The 17,600-nt window shown below is 52.3% G+C and overlaps 1 protein-coding gene across 2 annotated transcripts; it reads right to left on the bottom strand.

Moving 5' to 3' along the window:
- Positions 1 to 712: 712 nt before the first annotated feature.
- Positions 713 to 13,422, bottom strand: TLCD2 (TLC domain containing 2). Of its 2 annotated transcripts, XR_006574441.1 has the most exons (5): positions 13,139 to 13,422; positions 12,228 to 12,310; positions 9,584 to 9,666; positions 5,094 to 5,961; positions 713 to 3,507 (listed from the first exon to the last, which is right to left on the bottom strand). XR_006574441.1 is itself a non-coding variant. In XM_044994216.1 (4 exons), exons 1-4 carry the CDS (start codon positions 13,318 to 13,320, stop codon positions 5,584 to 5,586), a joined length of 726 nt encoding a protein of 241 aa, XP_044850151.1. In that variant the 5' UTR covers positions 13,321 to 13,422; the 3' UTR covers positions 3,798 to 5,583. The 2 variants fall into 2 exon arrangements, 1 of the variants encoding a protein (XP_044850151.1); XM_044994216.1 differs by lacking the exon at positions 713 to 3,507 and having other exon boundaries at positions 3,798 to 5,961.
- Between the last annotated feature and the right edge of the window lie 4,178 nt (positions 13,423 to 17,600).

The raw sequence follows: 17,600 nt of genomic DNA, 5'->3' as shown, positions 1-17,600 counted from the left end.
TTGGGGGCACCAACAAGACCTTTAGAGGTAGACCTAAATGCAGCCTGTCGGTTGGAATAATAAAGCCTGAAGGTAACACGCAAGGTACACCTGTGAGGGGTAGGGGTTGTCACTTTAATCTAGCTGCTAAAAAAACTCCCAGGGCCCTGGGTGCTTAGAAAGTTTCCTGAACACTCCTGTATGGTGCTGCTGCCTCTGGTGCTATAATCCCATAGGCCAGTGTGTAAGAATGATTTTGCATGTGGAAACTGGGGGATGATGCTAGGGGAGGAAGATGCTGCATTGTGAACAAGACAGGGGCTGCAGGGAACCAAAACCTTTTTGGCTCAATTATTTCCCATAAACAAAAGGGGGCTGGATCTGTCTCCCAGCATTCACCAAGAGGGCATAAGAGTCTTGGCACAACCCAGAGGCAGATCCCACAAGATGGATGCATGCAACAGTTCCTCCCAGAAATGTCCCATACAGAACACTCATGTGCAACGGTACCTACCAGAGCCAGAACCCCACAAAACATATGCAGGGAAAAAAAAAAACTACTTGCCAGAACCACACCCATCTCCATAAAACTGCTCTTGATAGCCAGCCCCTGTGGAACATACAGTATTGCACCCCAGAGAGCAGCCAGGCCCATGCAGAGTGCCCAGGCGCAATGGGACTTGCCCATAAAACCACACCTCTCAGAGTCAGGTACTTCTAGAAATTGTGGTTACAGTACAAGGGTCACACTTCCCACACCGCTCCAAATGCAGCAGAATAGTTCATAGGCCTGGCATTAGCATTAATCATTTTATAGCAAACAAACACTGGAATTATCCCCCAGGCTCACTGAGAACACAAGCACCACACACCTGTTTTACAGTTATTTTAAATATATTATCTTGCCACACCCATGGCCTGTTACAAAAGACAAATAAGATTAATATTTCTTAAGCCCACAAAACACTGTGACAACCTTCTTAGCAGCAGGTCCTCAGCACGCAAGGTGCTGAGCAAATTAGGGAGGTGCTCAAGGGAATGGGAATTCAGGTCATTCAGCATCTCACCAGATCAGGACGTCAGTCTTTAACATACAGTACAACAGAGGAACCTTGGAAGCATGTGTGAAGCCAGTGTTTCTGAATGAATCAGAAGGTATGAGGCAGTGAAAGCAAGGTTGGCCCCTGCTCTCCCTCTAGAGCTGGCGATCGTCACAATCCCAATCCTGGTTCTTACAGGTCCCAATGCCCTGTTATCCCTCTCACTGGGACCAGGAGTCCCCATCCCTGTAGCTCTTCATCCCAGGACTGTCAACTTGGAGCAGGACTGAATAGCATCAGAGTCTGCTTGTAGGCAGCAACTGGCCACATACCAAACTGAAAATCCATCACATCCCCCACTCCTTAGCATTCCCATTGTAGGTGATCTGTGCGCACTTATTAGATTAATCTCTCAAAATATCACAGTATCTGGTTTCCCCAGTGTCCATCAGAGGGTTACAGAGACTTCCTGATTCCATGTGTCCCTACATTTGAGGTACCCTCGAGAAATCCTGGGTGCTCTGCCAGGGGAGATGGTGGGATCCCTTTAGTCTATACAGGGATCTAGCCAGAGCACAGAATGTTGTGAGTAAACAATGCCACATGATTAAAGGGAGGTAACAAACAAGTATCCGACTCAACAAAATTACATTCTGCAGAGATTGGGAGAATACAGAACAAATTACTATAGAAAGACTAATAAGTGAGTAGAATGCATCACATAACAGGATTGTAAGGACTGAAGGCAGGCATGTGAGATAGTATGAAAGGCACAGTCAGGAGCAAGGGCTGAATTGGGGAAGAGTTTCACTGTTTCCTTCCAAGTGTCACCCACTTGGGGACCAAACTGAGATCACTCCCAGACTGCACAGACATTGAAAGTGATTATACATGCTCTGCTGGGCTCAGCACTGCTTTACAGCTTGGTGGCTCCAGGGATCAGATACAAAAAACAAGGGGTTGCAGTCTCCTCAGCTCTAGGCACATCCCAAGCTCCCTCCTGTGAAACCAAGCTAAGCTGTCACTCACAACCGATTGCACAGATCTTCATACTGTGACCGTCCTCCTCCTTTCTTACATGTGCTGATCAGAAATTAAAGTTACGTTTTGGCATTTAAATTATTGGTCAGTTTTAGAGCTAAAACAGCACCAAAAAAAGAAGGCAGTTCACACCTCTCTGACGTGCGGCTCCAGACTGTCTGCAGACTCAGACATCACTACATTCAGTTCACATTCACAAACACCACACCAGCTTGATGAACTGGCCCCATTCAACCCATGGTTGGGAAAGGGATGGAGAGAAAGGGAGTGGTTAGATTAGTCCAAAGGGCACAGCGGCAGGGGGTGGGAGGTGAGGAAGGAGAGCAGATATGTAAGCAGGAGATGAGCGGTGATGACACTTGAGCTACATGTAGAAGAAAGGAAGCCATATTGAAAGAAGATGTGGCTGGACAGCAGGATAGCAAATGATTCTCAGTTGCCACTGATGGCAGTCTTTGGAGTGATTACAACTGGGAAATACAGGAAGCCAGGTTACAGGGCCAAGCAAAAACCTCTGAGCAGCTCTGCCATAGGGGAAGGGGAGGACATGATGAAGGATCACTCAGAAGAGCACTGATCTGCAGACGCCCAGGAAGGAACGATCATCTGTGTCAGGCCACTGGCCTGAGGTGTCGTCATGAAGGACTTGGGAGAGGAGTTCCAGTGCAGTGAAGTGGGGAAGTCAGATTGGAGGAGAGAAGAGGCAGCATGCTGCCCTGAAGGGCAACAAAATACAGTTTAGAACAGAACTCAATCCAGGCTGTAGGCCCATCTAAACCTGTGGCTCTGCATCTGAGCAGCACGCTCGGCCAGAACGCAAAGGCTAACTCAGTCTTCACTGGTACTTAGATTGGAACCTCTTTGGGGCAAGCACCTCTTTTTGTTCTGTGTTTGCACAGCACCTAGCACGGTGGGGTCCTGCTCCACGACTGGGGCTCCTAGGTGCTATGGTAATTCAACTCAATCACTCAGCAGCTAGAGCAGAGTTCGCTTGCTGTACAGAACTGGACACAGACAGGGTTAACCCAAGGAGAAAGGGCTGGCTGCCATCTCTGCCATGGGTGCTGTAAATGGGAACTGGACACAACATATGACTTATGGTGACACCAAGTGCCACAGGCTCACATACCCAGTGGGGTAAGATTATCTGCTGAGAAGTTTTCCTACTGGTGACAAACCAAAACCCTAAACTCCAGATTCTTACCTGCAGGCTTTGCTGCACTTTCCAGCCTGAAGAACAAATGGAAACATATGCAGGTCTGGCCACACCCCAGCTCCCAACTGCTGGCTGCTCCCACACAGTTTGTCTTCTCCCCACCATGGAGAGGAATATACCTGGATTCCCCAGAATTTGCTGCCTTTTAACCTGCTGAAATTCCACACGCCTTCCTAGACGATGGGCATCTCAGTCTCAGCATTTCTTAGCCAGTTGTTTCAGACTGTCCCCCTGCAGCATCAAAACCAAACAAGGGATTTCAAGTGAAAGGAGAATGGTTGTGAGCAGGGGTGGCTCCAGGCCCCAGCACGCCAAGTGCATGCTTGGGGTGGCATGCCGCGGGGGTCGCTCTGCCAGTCGCCGGGAGGGCGGCAGGCAGGCCGCCTTCGGCGGCTTGCCTGCGGAGGGTCCGCTGGTTCCGCGGCTCCGGTGGACCTCCCGCAGGTGTGCCTGTGGAGGGTCCGCTGGTCCCGCGGCTTCCGTAGGCACGTCTGCGGGAGGTCCACCGGAGCCGCGGGACCGGCGACTGGCAGAACGCCCCCCACGGCATGCCGCCGTGCTTGGGGCGGCGAAATGTCTAGAGCCGCCCCTGGTTGTGAGCCCATTCAAACCGGGACTGCTGCTGAGCCTAACAGATTTCTCAGAGCTGGTACACATGAGCCTGGGCTGGAGAACTCCCCCTTTTATACAGGGACTTGGTCAGAGACGGGGTTTGGTCAGAAAACTACAGAGACAGAAAACCACTGCCACACTTGGGACCCGGGGGAGTGGAGTTCTGCCCCAGGGGACATCTAGCCCTGTCAAGATTTTACCAGGGTCTGGGAGGCTGACCAGAGGGCTGCTGTGTCTCCTGAGAGTCTGATGAACAAGGATGTAAAAAGGGTTTAAAAACTTAAACAGGAAAAACTTTAGAGTCCTGCCAGACTCCACCTCCCTCCTCTCCCCCACAACTCAAAGTCAGTCAAAGCAAGCGTGGCAGGAGCATGTGGGGCAGGATGCTAGGGCTGGGAGGGGTCCATGACAACTCCACAGTATGGAGTCCATAGCACACCAACTTTTCTCTGAGGTTCAAGAAGTCCAAATCACTTCTTTTGCTCACTTTCCTCCTGTCCTTGTCCTCATGGCAAAGGTTGCTCCAAGACAGGAGCCCAGAAGGGTGCAGACATCTGCCCACAGATTGTTAAGTGGGTTCACAGCCTCCAGAACCTGCTGGACTCTTTACTCCTTTTAGATGCCCAAAAAAGCCACATCTGCAAGACATCCACGTCCCCTCTGCAGCTGGTCAGAAGATTCCACATCATCCTCTTAGACACAGACCAGGTCAGTGATTCAGACTCAATTACTGAAACTTATTACATCTAGGAATGAAACTGCAAATCCTGATAGAGCTCCCGCAACCTCACCCCTTTGCTCTGCACTAGCTCCCTTCCGAAAAGCATCCAATTAAAGCTTTCTGTCCGGATAGCCAACACTCCCATGGATTGGCTCAACCTACCCAAGAGTTCATGTCTCACCCCATTACCACGACCTTCCATCACAACTATGTTCCCCTGGGACAATTAACCTGTCAGTCCCTAAGGGGGGGGGGGGCTCATAAGTGCAGAAGAGAACTATCACAAGGGCTGGAATTGGACTGTGCCACTCAGGCCTGCAAGAAAGGAGACCACAGCCCTCACAGGTTAGGAGCCATATGCAAACTGTAGACATTCAGCTTAGCACTCCCTCAGTGAGATTTCACACACAGCGTGGGGCTTGGGAGAAATTGTTTTGATACCTTTAACTCTTATGAATTATGGTGACATAGACCATGCAGGTACCTGGAAGGCCCTGAGGATTTCCAGCCCAGCTGCGCAGAGACAAGGTGTTTCAAAAAGCTAAGATGATTTTCTAAGTTCACACATCAGTACTGTGAGAAGGACAACCCTCTCCTCATCTAAGCCACGGCCCCATGCTGCTGCAGAATCCTCTTCAGAGCTCCCTCAAGCAGCCACCCGTCAACCGATCATCCCAGCAGAGAGTGCAGAGAGGAAACAAAGCCCTGAATTCTGGCCTGGAAAGGCCTTCCTTCCCTGCCATGTCCACTCAGTCTCCCCACAGCTGTCAGGTGGTGTTATAAAGCAACTGCAACCCCCAGGAAAGCCCAGGAATCTCATCTTGAGAGGACTGTAGTTGTCCTCCATTCCTTCAAACAAGACACTGACACACTCCTGTCCACATCAGTGCTTACTCTCCGCTGGCTGCAGTCCCTCCTCTCTGACCCCTGGGCTGCTGATTTCCTGGACAGCCTGCAGGGCAATGGGGGCAGGACTATTTCTCCTTCTCCCGCCACGCCTCCCGGCTGGACTTGAGGAAGTCACTGCGCAGTAAGCGGTAGAAGAGGATGATGTTCATGGGTGTCATGATGGCCATGCCCACTGTGCCCACAGTATATGTTGCCAGCGGTATGTTCTCACGGTTTAGGACCAGCCAGCGTGTCATCCAGGCCAGTGTCGTGATGCGAAACACTATGTAGGTGCCCAGATTTATGATGCTGTTGAGGCGGTAACAGGTGCTGTGCACCAGGTTGGCCATTAGCAGAATCTGTCGCAGGTGCAGGAAGATGGAGTTAATCTCTACAAGCAAAGCCACAAGAGCGAATCCAATATATTGATGAACCAGCACTGTCAAGCTAAAGCAGATAATCACCTGAATGACAGAGAGAAAGAGAGAGAAGAGGGTTAGTCAGCAGTCTGATCTTCAGCCCCAGAGCAGGGAAATGGTGAAGTTACCTGTCAGAGACTAGTTCTCGGACACCACACTCAACAAAGTGGGACTGATGTGGGCGAAAGAGGCAGTGGCTGCCATGCAGGACTACACCCCCCAAAGTCTCTCTTGCCTGCTGGCAGGCCTGGCGCTACCAGGAGCAAAGGGGACATTTGCCTTTCCCAACTATCTTCCAGGGGCCCCAAATCATTGTCAGAAAGGCCAAAACATGTACAAAGTTATCCACTGCTAAGCAGTGGAACAGCAGCAATTTGGTGAGTATAAATCAGTGCAAAAGACTGAAACTGCAGCGAAATTTTACTTTTGTAAACTCTTAAAATGCAAGATTTGTCAAGGGTCTAACCAGCCCCTGGACTCCTGGAAGATTGCTTGTTTTTTAAAGAGAGACATCCAGGGACCCCAAAATACCACCTGCCCCCACTGCCCAATAAGGGACCCCTACGACAGCCCTCCTGCAGGGCTTAGAAGCTCTGTTCTCACGCTGTAAACCCTGCAGGACCCTGATTCCCATTACTTTTCCATCCCATTTCCATTAAGTCAAGTCAATAGCCTGCTGGTATCATCCCATCGCTTTGTACAGTGCTGGACAACCTCTTCTGCTGTAAGCTGCACAAGCGGGTGAGGAAGGGCAAACCGAGGTGCTCAATACGGAAGAGGAGAAAGGAACAGCAGGAGCAGCTACTGCAGCCAGAGACCTAGCCCTGGGGAACGTTGTTTGGGCCCCAAGCAGGGAAAGTTGGCCCCACTCCAACAGGAATTTCCTAGCACTCAGCAAATAGGAAAAACAGCTGAGCAGCAAGATGAGAAGGGAAAACTCATATCCCAGGACTGCAGCTAGTTGGAGAACTAAGCAGCACACAGAGGAGCTCAGGGAGTTCCCTCCACCCCTCCATGTCCCCATGACGGACTCACTCTCTCAAGGGATTAAGGACGTTTGGTGCACTGCGAACAGCCCTGCACCCACCTCACTGAAAAGTTACAGCCACTCACGGAAGGAAATGCCAGGCGCAAGTCACACAAGCAAGAGATGCCCAATAGAAAGAGGAAGACCGGGCACTGCGCTCTTCCCCAGGGGACTGGGATGAGCAGCTGCAAGGGTGGAGAAGTAGGAAGGATTTCATGCTCCTTGCTCCCTCCAGAGGTCATAGGGAAGAGAGATCTGTGTGCCTGAGAGAGAGTTAGGGCCCCTACCTGTCATTTAGTCCATTAATGCTGCCCTCTGCACTGGCTCTTTAATGAGATTATTTGCTTCCTGCCGGTTAAGCTCCCTGGCTTGGCCTGAATTAGGTGTATTATTGCAATGACCTTTTGACCCACCCAGCAGCAAGCCCAGATGACACAGCAGGCAGGTCCCAGAGAAGCAGGTCTAACCACTGCACCAAACCACCCTCACCCTCTGGAGTCCCCCAAGCTCCTCTCATAGGTTCCAGCACAGCACCTCTCTCAGATCTGCCTGCCACCCCCTGCCCCCTACCAGATACTCCTGCTCCTACCCTGCACCCTTGTGAGCTCTTATTCAGTCCATTCCCCAGCACCCTCCCACTACAGTCATTAGGGACCGAGGCCCCAAACAGCCAGGCAGGCACCATGGTACGGAGTTACTACCTGGGGCCTGGTTCACCCTCACTGGAGCTCCCCACTAGCCTCTGCATTTACCTCTCTATTCTCTCCCCTACTACTGGGTAGGGAGTCCAGCCAGGGCTTAAATTCTCAGAGTATTTCCCATAGTCCACCATGCCCCCTCTCCCCCCATTCTCCACAGGGGGCATCATGGGGCTCAGGGCTTCAGCTCCACAGGGGGCGCCCTGAGGCCCCATAACCCCCCTGAAACTGACTTGCGCCCCCCCAGAGGGCCATGGACCCTCAACTGAGAACCGCAATAGCACCAAGCTGGAGCCAACGTTTGAAAATATTTACCGGAGCTCCACTCTGGACAGCTCCTGCTGAATTTAAGCCCTGAGTGCAGGTTTGATTGGCTCTTCTGTGTTCTGGGCACAGCCTGAGCCCATAGCCAGTGCAGGGAGGGACTGGTGTGGGAGAGATGTTGGGGGACAGCTGATGAGGGGCAAGCAAGTTGTTTGGGTTTTGTTCTGCAGTTCACATGCTGGAGCATGTCAGCTCACAGACACCCCAAGCCCCTTTACCAAGTGCCTGTGCCTAGGGAGATCAGTGCGCCTAATGGAAAAAGCCAAGTCCCCCACACTAGGAACCTGAACTCATGCAGAGGTGAAGAACTGAGATTCCAGGAAAAGTACGTGGCGGGAACTGGTGCAATTACCTCTCTTGGCAGAGATTCAAGTTGTGTGAAGCAGATATGGGATGGGATGGGCTGCCTCCCATCCTAGCAGAATGCATAGGTCACTGTTTGTATAACGCTGGATTTATTAGTTATGAAACAGCCTCAGCCTGGGAGTCTGCAATGAGAACAGGCTTCCAGGCTTCTACTTTCTCCACCCCATGGGATAGTCCCCAGCCCAGTGCTGCCAAGACACCACCAGACATCACCCTAGGCTCCTTCTGTGACCAGAAGGGGCTGCTCCCCAGCACTAGAGCACCCCCAGTTTTACCAGAGGGAGTGGGACTTGGGTGAGAGAAATGCAGAATGCGCACAGATGACAGACTCACGCGCACATCAAAATTAGCGTCATAAGCTTTAGTACCGGGGGGGGGGGAGACTCACAGTAAGAAAGTGACTGTCACGTGTGTCCCTCACTTTTGTTCTTCCTTCTCTTGCCTTCCCCCTTCCCTCCCTGCCCTTTCTCTGGGTGGCCTGAGGCCTCTGCCCCTCCCTTCCCAGGGAACACTTCCTACTGTCAGTTGAGTTTTCCTGTCCCCTTTTCCCTTGGATATTCTTCTCTCTGCTGATTGAGGACCTGAGGGGCACATTCACCACCCTGCTTATTGGCCCATTGATAGTTAATAGCTGGAGGAGTGAGACTGGCACATCTCTTTACTCTTCATTACTCTTCAGTCCTTCCTTTCTCCTCACTTCATCTCACTATTTCATCTGTCCCGCTACTGTCTCCCTCTCCCACCCCCTCAAGTTTACACGCCCCCCCTTCTACCCTGCCCAACTCAGCAGAACGTGTGAGAGGGCTCTGCATATTCTCTCACTTCCCCCGGGCAGAGGTGGAATTCAGGGGCACATATTTTAGAACATAATGGGGGCACCCCTCCTCCCCCATCCTGTTCCTCAAGGCTGCTGTTAGCCCAGAGTGAGGAGAAGCCCTAGCCCAGGGGACAGCAATTGTAATTACCCTGATCATCTCCAGCCATAAGGATCCAGGCGTGTCATGCCTAGTTTCAAGAGTAATGAAGCCAAGTGTAGACATTTTGCACCAGATAGAACTAAACTAACATATTCCAGCAGAAGCAGGAGCTGAACACAGCTCCCTCCAGGCCTCCAGAAATGTCCACAAGAGGCCGATGGGGATCAGGCTCTGCCTCAGTGAACTGGTCAGATGTCCAGTCCCTGCCAGCCTACTTCAGAATAGTAAGGCCATGCACCCTGAACTCCTTCCCATAGTGACAAGTGGAGACTCACCACCGAGTGATGGAAAAGCAGCTCCCAGGACTGGTGAAACTTCTGATTACACAACATATCCACAAAATCTTGGAGAAAATATCCTGTGAAAGAAGAGAGTTCCCATCACCAAGAATCTCCACAGCAACTCAGTGCCACTTACCTTTTAGACACGTAGCCAGTCAAAGTTTGTGGACGATACCAAGCTGGGAGGGATTGCAAGTGCTTTGGAGGATAGGATTACAATTCAAAATGATCTGGACAAACTGGAGAAATGGTCTGAAGAAAATAGGATGAAATTCAATAAGGACAAATGCAAAGTACTCCACTTAGGAAGGCACAATCAGTTGCACACATACAAAATGGGAAATGACTGACTAGGAAGGAGTACTGCATAAAGGGATTTGGGTGTCATAGTGCATCACAAGCTAAATATGAGTCAACAGTGTAACGCCATTGCAAAAAAAAGCAAACATCATTTTGGGATGTATTAGCAGGAGTATTGTAAGCAAGACATGAGAAGCAATTCTTCCGTTCTACTATGCTCTGATTAGGCCTCAACTGGAGTACTGTGTCTGACAGTGCCTAAGGACCGATGAAAAATGGGACCTGTAGTGCTAGACACCTATCATCCTTCTCTATTCCCTGGGCCATAGCTTCCATTGCCTGTCTGTCACAGTCCCTCCCTATCCCCAAGGGTTTATGAATAGAAGTATATGACACTCTCTTGCAGGAGAACAGTCAGTTTCAGCAGAACCTCCTGAAGGGGCAGGGAAAGGAGACACCAGGGTCCCATCCCAGCTGGGTGTTTTGGGGGAGGAGTGTCCCAAGTAATTTTCATACAAGTAATTCTGCGCATCTGGAATTACCAGCCTTTGGGGGCAGGCAGATGAGAACTAGACACCCCGATACACAATCCCTCCCCACCCAGCAAAAGATTGTTAGTATGAACTGCGGGGTTAACGTAACAGCGCAGCAGGAGAAGACAGGAGGACCCATAGCCACGTGAATGTCCCCGTTCGACTCCAAGGACGACCCCCCATTAGAAAGTGTGAGCAGAATCTGAGTGTGGAGCCCCAACACACTGTGACCCTGCAGGCCTTGCCACCAAGCTTGGACCCCAGGAACCTCAATCTGGGCATCAATGGCACTTTGACACCTCACCCACTCCAAAAACATCAGACACTGTAATACTGAGCAAGTTGCAACCTCAGTCCTCTCCACCCCTACACAAGGTCTGTGTTAGCTTCCTTTGTGGGTGAGGAGATGACCGAGAGGTGAAGTGACTCCAAGGCCAAAGCAGGAGTCCAAAAGTCCAGGATCAGAACCAAGTTGTGCACTCAGTGCCCCTTTCACCACACCCACCCTCCCACCCACACACACCCTGCATCATCAGTTCAAAGCTGCCCCAGCTCCCCACAGTCTGAAAACACAGACAGCAGCAGCCCTGGTGAGACCTTACAACCTAGCAGGGCATCAAAGCTGCCCCCCCACTCTCTCCCCACATTTACTACAGGCACCCTTCGCCTCAATTAAAGACGCTAGCTAATGGAACCGCTGGACAACTCCCCACCCCTGGCCACTACCCTCATATAAAGAAGGGCAGCAATCAGGGTTGAGGCTTCGTGCCTAGGGTCTCTACCCAGTCTGGAGTCAGTAACTTTTGTCTCTAGTTCTTTAAGGTGCAATGCTTTGGTAGTAGCTATTCGGACAATGTTCTGGGTCTTGTGGTTAGCAGATGGGAGCTGCCCAGCCTGTTAACATGCGTTCCACAGGTTCTGCACTAAACGCAGGGAATAACGAGCAGTGCTGCCACTACCTCACCTCATGGGGGAGGGAACAGTGGGGATGGATTGGCAGAAGGAACTCACTGTCCCTGCTGAGAATGGGGCCATTGTTGGCTTAGGGTGATCATACGCCTAGAGCAAGAAAGAGACATCACCAGACCAGGGTGGCCCAGTACCAGGCAAGGCTGCATTTACTTTTCTGTCCCCAGAGATTCAGGGGCTGTTGGGACCTCACCAGTGAAAAGAAAAACAGATCAGTTACAAGTCAGAGAACACTGGACCTGAGGACAAAAGAGGAACTTTCAGGCCAAACAATCACAACTTCTTAGGGTGGAAGACATGCTCTGTTCGCAGCTCCCGCCTGCACACCCCAGCAAGAATTGCTCTGGGCCAGTCCAAGGGACTTTGCCCTCCAAGGAAGAAAGATCTATCCAGACAGTTAAAGCCTGTACACAAGCTTGCAGCCAGGGCTGGCCTTCCCCAAGACCCCCAGCTCCTGCAGCAGCCTGGACACAACCTGCTCCGAGGCCATGTTCCAGCACAGGGTGGGGACTCTCTTGGAATGAGCTTTCAAGTTGGCACCTGAACACCTGTTTTGCTGTGGGGCCACTCAGCCAGCCCCCTCCCCCAGAAATGGTCTTCAGATTCCCATCCAGCCGGCGGGGCTTGCCTTGCTCCAGCCCAGTGGTCTCAGCACTCCCCATGCCGCACCAGGCAAGCCTGGAAAGTCTCCCTGTGCCAGGGCTTTGCCCCAGCCGGTGCCCCCTGCTCCAGGCTGGCACCCGAAAGAAGAGCCACCGAAACACGCCGCAGAGAGTTAGCGGGGCTGCCCAAAGCCAGGCCAGAGCAGGTGCGGGATGCTGCGGAGACTTGCTCACCTATAGATACTGAGACCAGGCTGTGTGCAGCCGGGGAGTGAGTTCCGATCAGGTCCTCCGCCATCTGCGGGTGGAGATAGAACCTGCCGGGCAAGAGAGCGCAGGGTAAGAGCCGAGCCCGGCCCCAGCGACACCCCTCGGCCCATGCCTGCCACCCGCCCCAGCCCCCCAGCTGCCCTGGCCCCCAGCGCTGCCCGGGGGGGGCAAGTGGGGCAATTTGCCCCAGGCCCTGCAGGGGCCCCCCATGATAATACAGTGTTCTGTAAAAGCTGAAAAGAGTCCGGTGGCACCTTATGACTAACAGATGTATTGGAGCATGAGCATCCGACGAAGTGGGGATTCACCCACGAAAGCTCATGCTGCAAAACGTCTGTTAGTCTATAAGGTGCCACCGGACTCTGCTGCTTGTACAGATCCAGACTAACACGGCTCCCCGCTGACACTAGTATTCTATAGTACTGCAACTTTTCTTATGGAAGGGGCCCCCGAAATCGCTTTGTCCCAGGGCCCCTGAATCCTCTGGGCGGCCCTGGTGGCCCCTCACCCCAGCAGCACCCGGCCCCTCACCCCAGTAGCACCCAGCCCCTCACCCCGGCCCGCCCCCCAGCAGCACCCAGCCCCTCACCCCAGCAGCACCCGGCCTCCCGCAGCCCAGCAGCACCCAGCACCCAGCCCGCCCCGGCCCCTCACCCCAGCCCCCCGCAGCGCAGCAGCCGCGCCCCAGCCCGCCCCCCCCAGGCCCCTCACTCCAGCAGCGCCCCGGCCCCTCACCCCGGCCCCTCACCCCAGCAGCACCCGGCCTCCCGCAGCCCAGCAGCACCCAGCCACCCCCCCCCCAGCAGCGCCCCGGCCCCTCACCCCAGCCCCCCGCAGCCCAGCAGCCGCGCCCCAGCAGCGCCCCGGCCCCTCACCCCAGCAGCGCCCCGGCGCCGCTCAGCAGGCTGTGCGCGAACGAGGTCCAGATGTTTCGCCACTTCCAGCGGTTGCGGAGCGCGGGGCGCGGCGGAGGCACCAGCCGCTCCAGCCCGCGGTTCAGCAGCCGGAACGCCGCGAAGGAGCCGCCGATGAGCAGGAGCCCCGGGCTCAGCCCCATGGGGGGGCCGCCGCCGGGCTCGGGCCGAGGCGGGAGGCTGGTGCGGGGGCCGCCTGGGGGCCAAGGCTCCTTCCCCGCGCCGGGACGCCCCTGGCAGCGGCAGCTTCGAGCCTTGTGTAACTTTCTTGTAACCACCCAACAAACTCCCGGTCCCGCGGCCTCCCATTGGCCCGGAGCGGCTCCGCCCCTCCACGCGGCACGCAGGCCCCGCCCTAGGGTGTGTCCGGGCCGAGCCGGACCGGACATCCCCGCCTGGGCACCCGAGGGTCCCGCCTGCCCAGCTGGCGCGTCGGCTCCCAGCAGCGCAGGGCGGGTTGCTCTGTGCAGGTGGCTCCTAGGGAAGCTACCTGGCATCTCCGCGATTCCCTGGGAGCCAGGCCACGCTGAAAGTATCGGGCAGGGCCTGAGGACCGGCCGAAAACGGGGCCAGACACTGAGCCCTTTGGTGAGGCGCCTGGCCCGGGAGACTGAGAGGCTCCCATCGTAGACACAAGGGCGGGGAAAGGGCGCTAACACATGCACGTTTTATTAACATTTGCAGTGTTGCCTACTCAGCGCTTTATTATGAGACTCCTAATCCTTGGTATTTTTCCTATAGCTCCAGTGCCTGCAGCCAAATGAGTCAATGAGAACTTACACTTTCCCATACATACAGTGTGTGTCTAGCCCTCGTGGTCATGGGAAAATACACTGAAAACAGGACCTACAAAACCAACATTTAGTATTTTAGAAAAACTCACAAGTTTTAAGACAAGCTTATGATGTTTGTGGTCTACAAACGCCTAGACACGATTCCTGAAGAGCTTTAGGAGCTAGGAAGAAAGAGAAACTAGCAATAGTATTTGATGTTGAAGGGCTCTTTAGCTATGTACAGTTACAATTAAGTATTTTCATTTCATCTGTCAGCCTGCTCCATTGGCCCGTATGACAGCTCTAACACACACACACACACACACACACACACACACACACACACACACACACACACACGTATTCTGAGTCACATCTCTGTTCTCATGTGCTTGTGGACAGGGGAAACATTCCATGGATGGCAGCTTCCTCTATCTATTACTGCCTTCTTTTAGTATAGTCATAGAAATACAAGGCACTAGTAGCATTCGTCCAGGTTTGGCTAAACTCTGTTACATGCTGAAGTGAGAATTGGGGGTAAGTCACCTTTTCCGGCAAGAGACATCTGGAAAGATGTGACTAGAGAGGGAAACTTTGTGCTGTTCCAGCTATGGACTGAAGACCCTGGCGCACGTCTGCCTGGAGTGCGCCAAGTTGCAGACCCTTTTCCATCTCCTTCAGAACCTTCTCCTCAGGTTCTGGCTGCACTTTTCCCCACACCTCCTGATTTATGCATGCCCTATCCATATGCTTGGAGTTGGAATAATCATAAGTTGCTTCCATATGGAGAATTCCCATCCTTCCTTGTCCTAGTTAAGGACCCTTTTTCTTTCCTAACCATAACCAGTACTCCTCTTCCATCTCCAGCATCCAAGAGAGGTAACAAGCAGATCTGACAGGTCTCCCTCACTGGAATGCCACAGGGTCTATCTACACGCAAACTGTATCAAGGGACTAATTTGACTGAGGTTGATAATAGCTTTGGGTCTGGAAGGCCCATGCCTTTTTCCTTGTGGGAAGTCACTGATGCAGAATAATCATTGATACTTAAACGGACACATCCTGCAGTAAAATTGCTTCACACCTGGGATCATAGCCAAAGGGCAGAGCCCAAAAACTGTTTTTGTTGGCACTGTGAGAAATAACCTAGCACCTACATCATTAGTTAGAGCAGATGTGGAATTGGACTTGGAACTCTTGAGACCAAAAGAAATGTGTACTTAAAGTTTTGCACATGACTGTGCACTTGCTCTCTCCATGGTAAAATTAGTGATTGTTCACAAATGGAAAATATGGGGCCAGATCCTCTGGTCCAGCCAAGCTGAGCTACATTTAGGATAGAAATAGGGAAGGCCCAAAGATGACTTTAAAGTGGGTGCTAGTTTGGTCCCTGGTGTAAAGTAGAGCAGACTGAAGGTCTACTGGAAGGGCATAACAAGTGGGGTCCCTCAGGGATCGGTTCTGGGTCTGGTTCTGTTCAGTATCTTCAGCAATGATTTAGATAATGGCATACAGCGTACACTTATAAAGCTTGCGGATGATACCAAGCTGGGAGGGGTTGCAAGTGCTTTGGAGGATAGGATTAAAATTCAAAATTATCTGGACAAACTGGAGAAATGGTCTGAAGTAAATAGGATGAAATTAAATAAGGACAAATGCAAAGTGCTCCACTTAGGAAGGAATAATCAGTTGCACACACACAAAACGTGAAATGACTGCCTGGGAAGGAGCACTGCAGAAAGGGATCTGGGGGTCATAGTGGATCACAAGCTAAATATGAGTCAACAGGATAACACTGTTGCAAAAAAAGCAAACATAATTCTGGGATGTATTAGCAGGAGTATTGTAAGCAAGACATGAGAAGCAATTCTTCGGCTCTACTACACTCTGATTAGGCCTCAATTAGAGTATTGTGTCCTGTTCTGGGCACCACATTTCAGGAAAGATGTGGATACATTGGAGAAAGTCCAGAGAAGAGCAAAAAAAATTATGAAAGGTCTAGAGAACATGACCTATGAGGGAAGATTGAAAAAATGGGGTTTGTTTAGTCTGGAGAAGAGAAGACTGAAGGGGGACATGAAAACCGTTTTCAAGTACATAAAAGGTTGTTACAAGGAGGAGGGAGAAAAATTGTTCTTAACCTCTGAGGACAGGACAAGAAGCAATGGGCTTAAATTTCAGCAAGGGCAGTTTAGGTTGGAGATTAGGAAATACTTCCCAACTGTCAGAGTAGCTACGCAGTGGAATAAATTGCCTAGGAAGGTTGTGGAATCTCCATCATTGGGAATTTTTAAGAGCAGGTTAGATAAACACCTGTCAGGGATGGTCTAGACCATATTTGGTCCCGCCATGAGTGCAGGGGACTGAACTAGATGACCTCTTGAGGTCCCTTCCAGTCCTATGATTCTATGCTCATCTGCCCAGAGCCTCCAGATGCCAGCAGAGGATCAGATGGAGTCCGCAGTGTAACAGACATACCTCCCTTTTTCCTGCTCATGGCCCTACACTGGTGGGTGGGGCATGTGATGGGGCATAGGTGGAAAGTAGTCTCTGTAGGGCCCAGTATCTGGGTTGTGGGTATCAGAACCATTCTGCTGGAAGCTTTGGCTTTTGCAAGTTAAAGGCTTTGGGACACGTTATCTCAGAAAGAGAGGCAAACAGTTTTCTATTCCCTCTCCCCAGCGGGTAACTGCTACACCAAAGTCAAAGTAGCACACAGCCTAGCCTGCAGCTGGCATGGTGGAGTATGTAGCATATTGGTGCCCAAACTCTCCCTCAGCTCTTCATTGAACACCAGTCACCCGGAGCCAGGGGTCTCATCCAGGCAGAGGCAGCACTTTGTAGCTAGTGCTTGCTGGTCAGATTGTCAGAGGTGCTGGACATCTGAGACCAGGGCCGGTGCAACCATTTAGGCGACTTAGGCGGTCGCCTAGGGTGCTGGGATTTGGGGGGGCGCCATTTTCTTCGGCAGTGACCGCAGCAGCTAGATCTTCGGCCGCCCCAGTTGCTGCTGGCATTTAGGCGGAGGGATCTGGGCCAGGGGAGTGAGGGGAGGGCCACCTGCAGCAAGTAAGCGGGGGGCAGCACGCAGGGGAACTCCCCGCCCCAGCTCGCCCCTGCCCCGCCTCCTCTCTGAGCACGCCATGGCTGCTTCATTTCTCCCGCCTCCCAGGCTTACGGCGCCTAAGTTGATTGGCGCCGCAAGTCTGGTAGGCGGGAGAAGTGAAGCAGTGACTGTGTGCTCGGGGAGGAGGTGGCGCAAGGTGGAAGTTTCGCCTAGGGCGCGAAACATCCTTGCACCGGCCCTGCCTGAGACTCTCGTTACATACAAGGAGAGCTTGCAGAGGCTCAGCACTTCTGGAAAATCAGACTGCAGGCAAATTATAGGTGCCATACAAATACCTCAGATACCGACAGCTTGCCAGGCAAAGTCCTGGGTAATACAATGTACTGTGCTGGGCCTTTGCAAAGGCTCAGAAAGAGGCTAACATGACCCCAGGAGATGGAGAGAAATTGCATTTGTACAGTCTTGTTTTCTGAACTATTTTGTATATGATGAAATATCAAGATTTCATAGAATCATAGAATCATAGAATCTCAGGGTTGGAAGGGACCTCAGGAGGTCATCTAGTCCAACCCCCTGCTCAAAG

Source organism: Mauremys mutica, chromosome 19, assembly GCF_020497125.1.
Source record: "Mauremys mutica isolate MM-2020 ecotype Southern chromosome 19, ASM2049712v1, whole genome shotgun sequence".
NCBI classification, from domain to species: domain Eukaryota; kingdom Metazoa; phylum Chordata; order Testudines; family Geoemydidae; genus Mauremys; species Mauremys mutica.
This window is presented reverse-complemented; position numbering and strand designations above follow the sequence as displayed.